The sequence below is a fragment of the Aquarana catesbeiana genome, linkage group LG02 (assembly GCF_042186555.1).
Source record: "Aquarana catesbeiana isolate 2022-GZ linkage group LG02, ASM4218655v1, whole genome shotgun sequence".
Lineage (NCBI taxonomy): Eukaryota > Metazoa > Chordata > Amphibia > Anura > Ranidae > Aquarana > Aquarana catesbeiana.
In genome coordinates this window covers 663,238,888-663,253,381 of record NC_133325.1, presented here as the reverse complement: position 1 = coordinate 663,253,381, position 14,494 = coordinate 663,238,888, and the positions used below count along the sequence as shown (strand labels likewise).

The 14,494-nt window shown below is 39.9% G+C and overlaps 1 protein-coding gene across 1 annotated transcript in view; it reads right to left on the bottom strand.

The window, feature by feature from the left end:
* Positions 1-8,042: 8,042 nt before the first annotated feature.
* RTN4RL1 (reticulon 4 receptor like 1) overlaps positions 8,043-14,494 on the bottom strand; it is a 290,461-nt gene continuing 284,009 nt past the window's right edge. Inside the window, exon 2 of the mRNA XM_073616617.1 lies at positions 8,043-11,425. Coding sequence (XP_073472718.1) covers positions 10,092-11,425 — 1,334 coding nt within the window. The 3' untranslated portion in view covers positions 8,043-10,091. The remainder of the gene's footprint in view (positions 11,426-14,494) is intronic.

The following is a 14,494-nucleotide window of genomic DNA, read 5'->3' as shown; positions in this document are numbered from 1 at the left end:
CTCCTAACAGAAAAGAACTAAAAATATCTTACAGACTCTATGGACTTCAAATTGCATGCTCTGCTAAAACAATCTGTCTGGGTAGATATGTATTTGTTTAATCTTTTTATATAGAACAATATGAAGTCTGTGAATAGCTGTCTTTCATAGGTTCTAGTAGTTATTTTGCTGGCTGTGGCACGAAGATAAAGTAACTTTCTCAAGGACAGAGAGTGGGTGTCAGAGCTAAGTCCACTTGTCTGTAACTCAGCTTTCAAACTGTGTAGACTGCGTACATGAAAAAAAAAATAATAATCATCGCAAGCTATTAGAAAGAGTTCCAACATCTCCAACCCCTAATACATAAGTTAGGAAATCATTTTAATGACCTATAAAATTTTCAGCACAGTTTATCTTGATATAATAGAAATTACTGCTGTTACTTTTTCTTACCTGAGGGCCAGTGCGCAGCATGGGTTGAATGTGTTACAAAGGTCAAATGACATGCAACTGAGGTGGCCCTGGACATTTGTAGGGCCATAATAATCATTATGCTTCCCTAGACTCACCTGAATGATTATATCCTTTTGTAGAAGCCCTGACCCTTGTGTCTTCTGATTATCTTAATCATATTGACTGCTGTAATGCGTTATTCGAGACAGGACATTGTCTGCCAAAAAGCAGAATGTCTTCACACAAGAATCTATTGTTTTGTTATCTCAATGTGTATGCTGCTGCTCCAGGTGAACTCAGTCCATTTCACCTCCAGAGTATTCAGGTGCAAACACCGCTCATCCAGCCATGTGGAACAAATGAAATGGGATTGAAAACTGCATCCACTTTATATATAATAATTCAAACGCCATATACAGCAACAGTAGACACCGTGGGAGCAAGGAAACACAGTCAACGCATTTCGCTCTATTAGCACATATTCATGACTTAAATGAGTAAGCGCTAGTAGTGGGAAACGTGTTGACTGAGTTTCCTTGCTCCTACTCTGTCTACTGTTGGTGTTATAATGATTATCAATAAAGCAGAGGTAGTTTTCAAGTGTGCAGCCCTTTGGATCCTGTTGCATTTGTTCCTACTGTTTTGTTGTGTTGAAGGAGAATGGGAGAATGAGAGGCAACATTTTTATGTCCATTACATCATCATGCACACATTCTCCAGTGATTGAAGTTGTGTTTTTTTGGTATACTGAACACAAATGTAAAGTGCGATTGATGAATTGAGTGAATGATGAATTGATCTTAACAAATATGTTCTTCACCTTTGGTGGCTTCTCTATTCTCTTTCACAGACTCCTTATCTTTATGAGCTGGTCATTTGGTAATACTATGAAGGATATGGGAAGGATATTTAAAAAAACATATTAGAGTAGACTTTGTTTCTCAAAAAATAAAGCTTTTTTTAAAATAAATACTTACCTCGACTCCAGCTTTTAAAACCTTTAATAAACATGGATGATGTCACTTCCAGAGAAAGCTAGATGCTCAAAATCTTGTGACAATGTGCTCCTGCAATGTGGAAGGTTATTTCAAACAATATTTTTTTGAAGGATGGGAACTGTCAATAATATGGATCTTTTATTTTCATGGAAGGTCTGCTTTAAGACTGTCCTGAGGTTTTGGGGGTCATTCAATTCTGGTGAGTTCTCATAGGCAGAGGATTGTTGATGGCACACAGGAAGATAATTAAGGGGACAGTAGTAAAGATTTTTTGCACAATGGATTGTGTTTGAATGTACGGATAGTGGAAGGCAGTGAACTTATTGCATATACTATATTTACAATATATGATGGATGTTTTGATCATTGTATTTTATTGATTTATTGAGTTGAGCATTGTTTTTTTTATTTTTTTTTTTGCAATGCACTGTATTTATTTACGCCACTGTATCTATTCACACTTATCTTTTTTTGGTAATTGTTTCAACTCATAGGATATAGCTGGTTGTTGCTTAATAAATAAAAAGTGGATTCATTTATAACCATAGATCAATGGATATAAAGTATAATCGCCATTGTTGCATAACTTTTTTTTATGTGGACACCAATTTAGATGTTGTACAGTTTTAAACACGATGTAGGCACTAGGGAGCACTGTTTATGCATTCTCATTAACAAAAAATGTAACAATTTAAATACCCATAGTAAAAAATAAAAAAAAATCTGAAAATGTAGGTTATTTATCACACCTAAAACCAGACTGTGGGCCAAAGTGGATGAATTTTGTGATAGTGCATACCTTACATTAAAGTGGAACTCCCACTACATGTTTTTTTTTGTTTTGTTTTAGATAGAGCTGGAAAGGCTAAAACTTTTGCCAGATTGTTGATATTTCTCTTCACTTTTGACATGTGTGCAGCATCCTCCTAGTTAGTGCAGGTTGCTAGGTAAATTTAGTTTAGCTCCACTGTAATGAGTGGAGCAGGAGTTGATTGCCTTAGGCTGCTCAGTGCTACACAGGCTGCTGGTCTGATTGCCCCCCCCTGCATTCTGGAAGATTCTAGAATTACAGTGGGAGGAAGAATGGGAGAGCAGCTTGAATAACCCAGCAGCTTCAAGAACCCAGCCAATTCCTGGAGGGGTGTGTCCAGAAGGTGATTGGAGAGCCCATAAATAGCCTGAAGAACCAGAGCAGGAGGTCTTCAGATCCAGGGTGAGCCCTGCTGGAGGAGTCCTATGTCTGGGAGGGGGGGGGGCTGGGGTTTTCTGTTCTTTTAGTCTAGAGGAGCACCCTGGAGGATACCAGGTGGAGGCTGATTTGTTGTGGTATCATGAGTCTGCATCCCCCTAATTAACAAAGCACTCAGTGGATATCAGAAGGTGGCAGCTGATAATCCTGAGGCCTGTGTGTACTGACCTATGTTCTATGCCCCAGAGACTTTACGCAGAAGCAAGCTTCAGCTTTTCCCCTAGCAAGTAGAGACTCTGTGACAGTCCTTTAACAGTATAGTGAGAAGAGTCCTCAGTTTCTTCAGTTCACTTGTGGTATCCCATGCTTCACCCATACATATTCAAGTTACATCAGCAATAAAAATACATAAGATACCACTAGACTGTTTTAGTAAGCCAGTGAGAGAAGAAGAAAATGTTGTGTACCTGGGTGTGTGTGCTTTAGTGGGGATATGGGACCAAATAATTCCAGTGGCTCCTGCTGGGGTAGCGCTACATGTGACAGGAAGTTAGTGGAAATCTACTCTTTGACTGTTGACGCTTTAACCAGTGTTCTTATTAGAAAACACACCCCTATATCTTTTCTGTTGAAAACTGTAAATTCTGAGGCTGTAATTCATTGTTCTGAGAAAGTTCTGAGTTCCTAGTTACCCCAAAAGAGTTCTGAGTTACCCTGTCTTCTGAGTAACTCCAAGAATGACCCTAAGTTCAGGGTTACCTAAGAGACTTCAGGGTTACTCTGTCTTCTGAGTGACCCCGAGAGTAACCCCAAGTTCAAAGTGCAAATTGCCCTGTCCTCTGTGTTTCTCCAGAGTGACCCTTGTGTACTCCACATGTCTACAGCATTCCTCTCCTTTCAACCTCTGTGACACCCATTTTGAATGTTTCCAGTGACACACACCCCCTCTCCCCTACCATTCTGTGACCTCCATCAGCTCCATGAGTTCCACTGAACTTTAGTGTCTCCCCCTCGTGTTCCAGTTTCCCTGTACTCTTGAGGTCTGTACACTCCCAGAGAGCTTCCTGCATTTCTGCCCCTGTGTGTTTTGTTTATTCTCTGTGAGCTTCTAGCATTGTTGCCCCTGTATGCCTGTGTACTCCTGAACTTTCTTTGTCCTCAATTCCCCAGTGCTGGTAGAGTCCTGCATGTCTCTGTTTTTCTGTTTTTCCAGAACCCCACTGCTGCAAGAAACATTCACTCCTGTGAACCTGTGTTCCTGTCTTTCCAGTTCTGCAAGAGATTCTCACATCTGTCTTCCTGTGTTCCCAGCTACCCTGTGCTGCTAGAGACATCTGCACTCTTGCCTTCCTGTGAACCCAGTGCACCAATGCTCCCAGAGGCTTCTAAACTCCCGTCTTTTCATGTGTTCAGCACCCCAGTATCTACTATAAATCTACTTCCCTGTGACTTCCGTGTATGTCTGTATCTGGTCAGCTTTACCCTGTATGGGCGTGCTTGGAGGCCGCAACCTGGGATCTGCCCAAATCAAAATCCTTTTCAACAATCAAGAGTTCTGAGGAAGAATGGGTGCTCCTAATGCCGTGTACACACGGCTGGACTTTTCAACATCAAACGTCCGACAGTTTTTCCGACGGACTTTCAACGGAGTTACGACGGACTTGCGAACGACCGGACTTGCACACACACGAACGGACTAAAGTCAGTTCGAAAGTCCGGTCGTTTGAACATGATGACGTATGACCGGACTAGAGTAATGAAGTTCATAGCCAGTAGCCAATAGCTGCCCTTGCGTCATTTTTTGTCCGTCGGACTAGCATACAGACGAACGGATTTTTCGATCGGACTCGAGTCCGACGGAAAGATTTGAAACATGTTCTAAATCTAAAGTCCGTCTGATTTTCAACAGAAAAAGTCAGCGGAAGGTCCAATGAAGCCAACACACGATCGGATTGTCTGACGGATTTGTTCCGTCGGACCAGTCCGGTTGGAAAGTCCACCCGTGTGTACACGGCATTAGACTCTGCATCCTGAGCACAGTGCCTTCAAGCAGCAGCCTACACAGTGGGTCCAGGATATGAGAAAGATTCAGTCAAATTTAGATATTTACACTGCTTGCATTTAAAAAAAATATACATGTTCTGTTTTTTTAAATGAATAGAAATCTGCATTCATTTTTATCTTTTATATACAGTATGCTTGAAGTTCAGCTCCATGCTTTTGATCTACAGTTACATTCAAACATGTAAAATGTACCTGCTGTGTGCAGTGGATTTGCACAGAGCAGCCTGGATCCTCCTCTTTTTGAGTCCCTCTTCTGTGATCCTGGCCCCTCCCTCCTGTTGAAGGCCCCCACAACAAGCAGCTTGCTATGGGTTCACCAAGTCACAGCTCCCTGTGTCCATTCAGACATGGACCCCTGCCCTCTCTCTCTCCTGATTGGCTAGCTGACTTTGATTGACAGCAGCGGCAGCCAATGGTGCCACTGCTAGGTCTCTGCCAATCAAGAGGGAGAATCTCAAATGGCTGAGACACTCGTGGACATCGCTGGACAGAGAGGGATCTCAGGTAAGTGTTAGGGGGGCTGAGGGAGGCTGCTGCACACAGAAGGCTTTTTCTCATAATGTAAAGAATGCATTAAGATATAAAACCTTCTGACTTTACAATCCCTTTAATTATGATTTTTCTTAAAAATGTTGGGTTCATATAAGAGTATCTATGGCATTTGATCATCTGCAATAAACCATAAGCATTTAAATATTTTATGTAGGTATAATGACTTTAAAGGTGTACACCCCTGATACTCATAAGTCCTTCTACTCATGGTAATGGAATTTATGATGATACATTTTTTTCCATGGATTTTTTTTGATGGAACAGAAAACAATCCATTTTAAATGATAAATCAATTTCCTTTTTATAGAATATCATGTTTTTGTTTAATCTATTCATTCCTTTTTTATTTTATTTATTCACTTATACATGTGTCTTTTTCTCCCAGTGAGATAAACATTTGAGATCATCTCTCATCGCCGGCTCTCCCTCCTCACACAGAGACAGCGTGTGAGGAGGGAAAGCGAACGGCTGCAGCCTGAGTCAAAAAAACAAAACAAAAAAAAAGTGACGTCAGCGCCATCTGTCCCCACTGTCATCTGTCCCCACTGCCATCTGTCCCCAGTGCCACCTGTCAGTGCCATCTGTCCCCAGTGCCACGTATAAGTGCCATCTGTCATCAGTGCCATCTGTCATCAGTGCCACATATTAGTGCCATCTGTCATCAGTGCCACGTATCAGTGCCATCTGTCATCAGTGCCACCTGTCAGTGTCATGTGCCATCTGTTATCAGTGTCACGTGTCATCAGTGCCACGTATCAGTGGCATCTGTCATCAGTGTCATGTGTCATCAGTGCCACGTATCAGTGCCATCTGTCATCAGTGTCACGTGTCATCAGTGCCATGTATTAGTGCCATCTGTCATCAGTGCCACGTATTAGTGCCATCTATCATCAGTGCCACGTATTAGTGCCATCTGTCATCAGTGCCACGTGTCATCAGTGCCACGTATTAGTGCCATCTGTCATCAGTGCCACGTGTCATCAGTGCCACATATTAGTGCCATCTGTCATCAGTGTCACGTGTCATTAGTGCCACGTATTAGTGCCATCTGTCAGTGCCACATATTAGTGCCATCTGTCATCAGTGCCACGTATTAGTGCCATCTGTTATCAGTGCCACATATTAGTGTCATCTGTCATCAGTGCCACATCAGTGTCATCAGTGCCACGTATCAGTGCCATCTGTCATCAGTGCCACATCAGTGCCATCAGTGCCACGTATTAGTGCCATCTGTCATCAGTGCCATGTCAGTGTCACGTGTCATTGTCCTGGTGCTCCAGGGCCTTCAAAAATGTAATAGGTAGTCAACAAGTTAGATGTGTCATTTATGCTCCTAGAACACCTGATGGTGCTCCCTGTATGTTGGGCCTCTCTATGTGGCTAGGCTGTGAAAAAATCCCACACATGTGGTATTGTAATACTCAGGAGGAGTAGCAGAATGTATTTTGGGGTGTTATTTGTGGTATATACATGCCATGTGAGAGAAATAACCTATTACAATGACAATGTTGTGGGGAAAAAAAAATCTTCATTTTGCAAAGAATTGTGGGAAAAAAATGACAACATCAAAAACCTCATCATGCATCTTACTAAATACCTGGGAATGTCTACTTTCAAAAAAGGGATCATTTGGGGGTATTTGTACTTTCCTGACTTGTTCGGGTCTCAAGAAATGAGATAGGCCGTCAGTACATCAAGTGTGATCAATTTTTTATGATTTGCACCACAGCTTGTAGACTCTATAACTTTCACACAGACCAAATAATATCCACTAATTTGGGTTATTTTTACCAAAGATATGTAGCAGTATAAATTGTGGCCAAAGTTTATGAAGAAAAATTAATAATTTGCGAAATTTTATCACAGAAACTAAGAAAATGCGTTTTTTTTCAAAATTTGCGGTCTTTTTTCATTTATAGCGCAAAAATTAAAAAACCCAGAGGTGATCAAATACCACCAAAAGAAAGCTCTATTTGTGTGAAAAAGGACAAAAAATTCATTTAGGTACAGTATTACATGACTGAGTAATTGTCATTCAAAGTGTGAAAGCTGAAAGCTGAAAATTGGTCTGGGCAGGAGGGGGTTTTAAGAGCCCAGTGGTCAAGTGATTAATGATTCTTGGGATACTATTGGTAAACAGTTTTGGTGCAGGCAGAGCAATTGTCTCATCCTTTTTAAGAAACGTTCTAAAAGTTATTTCTTGCATTAAGAAGTTTACCTTACTTGTTGGAAGAAATATGCAGAAGAAATGGCGTGCAATGATTTGTAAATTTGAAATAACTGCAGTGTGATTATCAGATGGAAAAGCATGAATTACAGTCTGTGGTATTTTGTCTTAGCAGGAGAAAACCTGAGATGCTCTTTGCAACACACTCTTTTCTGGTAACTTGATTGCTTTGCGGTGCCCGATTATAAAGGTAGAAGTTATCAGTCTAACATCTATTGGAATGAATGGAGCAGAATGTGCTGTACATTCGGTTAAGCCCTGAACTCTCCCATCTCCATGCACTGCTAAAGAGAAACAAAAATCCAATTTGCCTGTCACTTTGCTTGCCTCCTTGATTAGATAATAGACACACTGTGGCTCTATGTATGTAGTATATCACATCAAGAATACAATGTTAGGGGCCATTACTACTGTAATAAACAGTGGTCAGCACATTAAAATATGGTAATAAGACAGCATAACTAGTGCATACAAATGCTGTGCATTCAAAAACAATGAGCCTAGGGAATGAATAGAACAGCCTGAAACCATTGTATTCTCATCACATCAAAATCGTGCAGAGAAAAAAAAAGCAAGCAGAGAGGATTTCTTTTTTTATTACCCAAGGCTATTTTTTATTTTACTTTATTTCAGTGTTCTCTTCTGGTCACACAAGTTCTCTTACAAGGAAATAACATTTTATTGTGTGTGTAATACTCACTAGATCTGTTATCTATATCTGATTAACACTGCTACTTGTTACCAGCAGTGGGGTTATCCATTACTGTGTGTACTCCGTCTTTACAGGGTTAAAAAAAAGAACAATTCTGGTCTTTAAATTTGATATATTTAATATATTTACTTTAGAGGAAATATATATATATATATATATATATTTTTTGCTGTTGGCAAAACTTTAGTGAAAACTATTGACAGTCCCTATAGCACTTTCTATACTGTAAAGTTTTGTTTGTGCTGTGTTCTTTCCCTGCTAGCCTTTGAGGAAATCTGTTGGGCCATTTATGAAGATTAACCAAAGAATAAAAGGCTTTGAATTTATTTGTGTTGGTCACCATCCTTTCTTCTTGACCAGTAGCTCCCTTCATGATAATGTATTATTATGTTAGAACACAGAATACTCTGCAGACAGCAATAGGAACAGGCGGACTCCACTAAAGCCTCACTATATACCTTCTGATATTTTTATTTTGTTAATTAAATATATTTTCACATATCTTAAAGGCCTCTACCCAGGAGCTTTCGGAAACCTACTTAGAAAAAAAAATCTGTGTCATAGGCACAAGCTAAACCAAGGGCTGTACCATAACACATAAGGTAATGTTTAATTAAGGTGACATGATTATGGTCATTGCCTGGGACACAGGTCTATGCTGTGAATACCTCTAGACCAGCTATAAGGCAAACACTTAACTAACACTGAAGGGAGCCATTGTTTTCTTTTCCTTTATGAGCAAACTTTATGAGCATACTTCATTTCATCATTTGCTCCCCAATTCGACACTGACTGCTATGGCTGAAAAAGAATAAGCATTTCTTAAATGCTAAATGTACGATTCACTTTCCACTTAAATGTACCTTCATTCACCTTTGTCCCCCTGCCTTCTTTGTCATGAGGAATATCAGGTTGTTCTGAAAACGGACTAGTGTTACATGAAGAACACCTTCTGCAGCTTTTTCAAGATGGCACTTTAGGCCACCAATGTGTACTCCCTGCCTTTGACAGTGGCTTTTTATGTATAACCCCCACCCACCCAATAACTAAGCAGATTTGCCAATGTTCTCAAGCTCAAAGCCAATAATGTCTATTTGCTAAAAAACAAACAGCACAATTTTCTTTTTCTGATTTTTTTTTCCCTTAGATATAGCCATAGAAACATTTATAGACACACTTATGAATATTTTGGACAGATAGAGGGGAAGGGAAAGGACTGTGTCATTAAATAACTATGTGGATACAGATATAAAATAAACAGGCTGCCTGCAGGAATCTCATTTTATTTTTAACAAGTCCTATTGTATGCTTACAACCTTCCTTTGGTAGCATGGCAGCTGAGCCCTGCTATATAGAGATTATATGCCTGAGTTTATTTTTCAGGAATTGTAGATTGTCTTCTGAGCAGCATTGGCCCAAAGACCAATAACATCTGAATAGGCCAAAAGAACCAGTTGGAAATATTACTCACACAGTGTCTTTTGCATGTGTAGGAGGCCTGACTTGTCATGTTTGTGGGAGTTTTTTTTAAAACAATTTTGATCCCACTTAAAAGATCAAAAAATGTATATATATAAAAAAATAAAAGGAAGGATTAGTAAGAATGCCCCAATTTGCATGTCCAGTTGGTAACTAGAATGAATCATGATTTTTCTGCAATTTCTTGAAAGATGTTGCCCTTTGTACGTGCAAAGCTGGGGCTGTATGGGGTACAGGCTTGTGATAATGCTTCCCCCCAACTTCTGTTGCATCCAATTCACATTTATAATCCACCAACACAAGCCAACAGATCACCAGAAGCCACTTTCACTGATCCTCCATGTCAAATCCTCCATACACAAATAAAGAAGAATAACAGAAAGAAATGCTGGTCCTTTAGAAAGTGGTGGCAGTGGCTAGAGTTTCTTCCACATCAGGTCAGCGTACAATGACAGCCAAGACCATGAAAAAGAGCAGCAGAGATACCCTGACCCCATCACACCTGTTGCCTGGTGCCTGCACTCCACTGGGTATCCTGAGGGACGTCCTACGAGTACATTTAGTCTTCCTCTTTGTTGTAGCAGTGGGGATAGTGTCAAAATTTAATTTCAGTTGATAATCCGGCATGTAATCCTGTACGTCATGAATGCTCTTCCCAGAGAGGGGCTTTGAGATCCGATTTCGGTTTTTGTGGTTTGTGCAGTTCTTCCCAGGTTTCCTATTTCCTGGACGTGAATCTGGATAGGCAGCTGGCTCATTTTGGTGCAAATCTTTTCCCTTTTCTTTTGAGGAATGATGTGAATGATGTCCTTTATGTGATATCTGGTGTGTCGTGCTGAATGTCTTAATTTGGTGAAGTGACTCAGAGCCTGAACAGTGTATGTATTGTTCTGTTTTCAAAGTTTTGAGATCTCTACCTTGCAACATTGGAGGTGACTCACATTCCACACTTGAACTTGTCCCTCTAAATTTTTGTAACCACTCCCACAGAGACCTAGCTTTGCAGCCACAGTCCCAGGGGTTGTCATTCAATCTCAGAAACTCTAGAGCAAAAAGGTGCGCTAAACATTCTCCCTGAAGTTCAGAAATGCTGTTGTTAAACAGGAAAAGTGTGGTCAGCCTCTTAAGATCATGGAATGCATTTTTGTGAATAAATTGGAGTTGGTTCTGATGGAGAAGAAGGCGGTCTAAGTTGACCAGGCCCCTAAATGTATTTTGATGGAGGCTCCAAAGCTTGTTGCCATGTAAAAATAAATGACTTAGATTCACCAAATCGATAAAGATGTCATCCTGTAGGAACTCAATGTGGTTGTTCTGAAGATAGAGATACTGCAGACTGTGGAGGCCATTAAATATTCCACTAGGCAAAGAACTGAGGCCACATTTATACAGGTTTAAGGTATGAAGTCTGCTCAGACCCTGAAAGGTCTCTGCTGCCAAAGCCCTCAAATAGCGATTGTCCCCTAGATCCAGCTCTTCAAGGTTGTCAAACCCTTCAAATGTATCTGGATCTATAAAGGTAATGTTGTTGCTATAAAGCCACAGTGTGACTAAGGAAGGGCTGAAATGTCCACGAAGGAGCATGGTTATTTGATTGTTTTGTAGGAATATTCTCTCACTTATTTCTGGAATGCCCTCCGGTACAACTCCAAAGTTGTGTGACTGGCAGCTGACAGTCATTGGTGAAGGATAACACACACAGTTTATGGGGCATAGTGAAATGAAAGGCAACTGCAGTCCAAAAAGAACCAGAAGTAGATCCACGTGGCATCCTGCAAAATATAAATCAGAAAACCCTATTAGTTGTATAATAAACTTCAATGCAAAAGATGCATATAAATAATATTCATTTTTATTTTTTTGCTAATGTCCACTTTTTTGTGCGATATGAAATGAAACATGTACAATATGTGAAAGAGCTCTAAAGTAAACATTTCTGTGTATGTTGAATAACCTAAACCAGTTTACAAAATCAAATATCTGACGTTGATATGACTATAATATGCCATCTATTGGGTTAACTGTCTGCCATGTTAGGCAAAAGGAGACACCATATTAACAAATTATAATTTTCTTCTCAGAGATTATTTTATAGGATCCGTGCAATTCTTTTTGCCTGAACACGTTCTTAAAAAGTTATATAGTGTGTATGACAGCCAGACCTTTATCAATCTGAAGAAAACTATCTATAATATCAAAGTAACCAACCTGTGGGCAGGTTTATCATATTGCTACATGTGTTTAAAGTATATCTAAACCCTATAAACTCTTGCATAAGGTTTCAAATGTTAATATTATTTCAAAAGTTATTTACATCTTGTTATCCTGCTATGAAAGCCCTTGTTGTTACCTCACCATATGTACTCCTGGTGAAGGCTAACAGCTGCCATGCCAACTTTAGCAAACTAATTGTTATCTAGTTAGGGTTTAGGTCTACTTTAATGTTGAGTGTATTTTACATCACCTTTCCAATTTTTTGTGCAAATGAAGAAATGTTGTAGTGCAGCTTCTAAATTCAGATATAAGGAATCTCTCTGAGAATATATGTGACAAAGATGTACTTTATTTAAGAATGAAGTGAAATAACAGCAGGCTATACAGCAGAGTCTAAGTCAGATCCCTACGCAGATAAGGACTTCTGACTTAGCTTTGACTTACTTTATCTGCACGCCACTTCCAAGTGAGTTACTCAGAAAGCAACAAAGTGTTAATTCACCTTTACAGAAAAAATGTAAAGGTGAACTAACACTGTACACCCTCCCCACTGCTGAGCTGTCAGTGCCCATGCACCTGGTCCAGTGGTCTGGGGATTTGAAATCCCCGCTCTTCCACTTTCTTTTCTGTGCAGCACTTCCAGAATGGATCAGAGCAATCTTCTGTGAGAGTGCTGACCAAGCAGCATCCTGAGAGTGCTGCACAGAGAAAAGGGAGAAGAACGGGAATAACAAATCCCCAGACCTCTAGACCAGCTTTGAGGACACTGACAGCCAATCAGCTAGCATTTTCAGATGGAGGCCCACAATGGAAGTCATCATGTTTCTTTCACGGTAAGGTTACTTTAATACAAGAAAAAATTGCAAATCTGTGTATCTCTATGCTATTGGAGAAAAGTAACTATGGATGTCTGAAATAATGAAGCTTTCATTAAAAATAGATTTTGTGTTTGAAAGATCATGGACTTCTAAAGGTCATGTATTGCCAATCTTTATTTCCACACTCATTATTTGGCTGTATTTAAAAATGTGGATTTGCTATGCATACATAGCAGCTGAGTAAGTAAAAAATATAAGTAATTACAAGTCACACATATTATAACAAGTTTTCAGCATTAAGTGATCAAGGTGAGTTAACATCCTTAATGCATGTGCATGTGTTCTAATTGGTAATACATATTCATACTGGATTAACTCAGGTAATGCCTACTCAACACAAAAATAGCTTTGTTTTTAGTAAACACTAAAGCTTAGTTACAAGCAAACTAGAATTATCCATTTTTGGAGAAGTTTATATATTGGGTTTGATTCTCTAGTTCAAACTTTTTGACAAAAGTTAGAAGACAAATAATGCGTATAAAACAATCGTAACACGAAAAAGAAAAAAGATATAGGCATCACCTAACAGAAAAGGCTTGATCAAAAGCCCACACAGGGGGACACGGGACATGATATCATATTACAACAGAAAAGCAGCAACAATATAGGCCAAAGTACCCTTAGTTTGCATTGTAGAATAGCGATATGCAAAAAAAAAAAAAGGCAAGGTATGAAAAACAATACAGGTAAACCCCATTAGTCTAGGTTAAGTGTAAAAACTAAAAGGCTAAACATCAAGACCTCAATAGGTCGGGAAAAGGAGAAGAGCTGATAGCGCAACATGGTACCTCAGTGACTTGTCCCTGTACCAAAGGGCTAAAGGAAAAAAGGGCCATCTAGCATCAGCAATGGAAAGGAGCAAAGAAGAAGAGGGGAAAAAGAAAAGAGGGAAAAAAGATGAGAGAAGTGGGAAGTCACAGGGAGGGGAGGAGACTGTAATGAGCCATGATAAAGTTCCAAGTCAATGTATAACAGTAGGGCATCGCGGGAGTAAGAGGAACTCATCAAAATTGGAGGGGAGGTAGTGTCCAAAGCAAGGGCTCCAAAGCGGTTCATATTTATGAACTCTGTCCAAATAAACCTCCTCTTTTATAGGGGTTTGATTTTCTAAAGGAGTAAAGATTGTTTATTCTGCAAAATGGATGTTCACTGAGCTTATGATGGAGCTTTGTTCACACCGAATACCCAATCATGTTCAAGAGAATTGAAAAAAAACTAGACGATTGCTAGGACAGGATTGGGTTATTAAGTGAACGCAACTTCACTAAGATTCACTAAACAGCCAATAATATTCCTTTAGTAAATCAACCCCACTGTATACTCAAGTATACAGTGGGGTTGATTTACTAAAGGAATATTGGCTGTTTGAACAGAATTTAAAGTGACATTAAAGACAATTTAAAAAAAAAAATAACAAACATGTCATACTTACCTGCTCTGTGTAGTGATTTTGCACCTCCAATCCTCCTCTTCTCTGGTACCCCGCCAGCACTCCTGTCCCCTCCCTCCTGTCGAATGCCCCCAGAACAAGCAGCTTGCAATGGGGGCACCCAAGCTGATGCACTCCCAAGCCACTGCTTTATGTGTCCATTCCTACACAGAGTCACGGTTAAGCCCCACCCCCCCCTCTCCTTATTGACTCACAGGCTGTGATTGACAGCAGCGGGAGCCAATGGCTCCCACTTCTGTCTCAGCCATTGAGAAGGCAGAGTCCCTGGAGAGACCATGCTGTCGTGCACATTGCTGGAT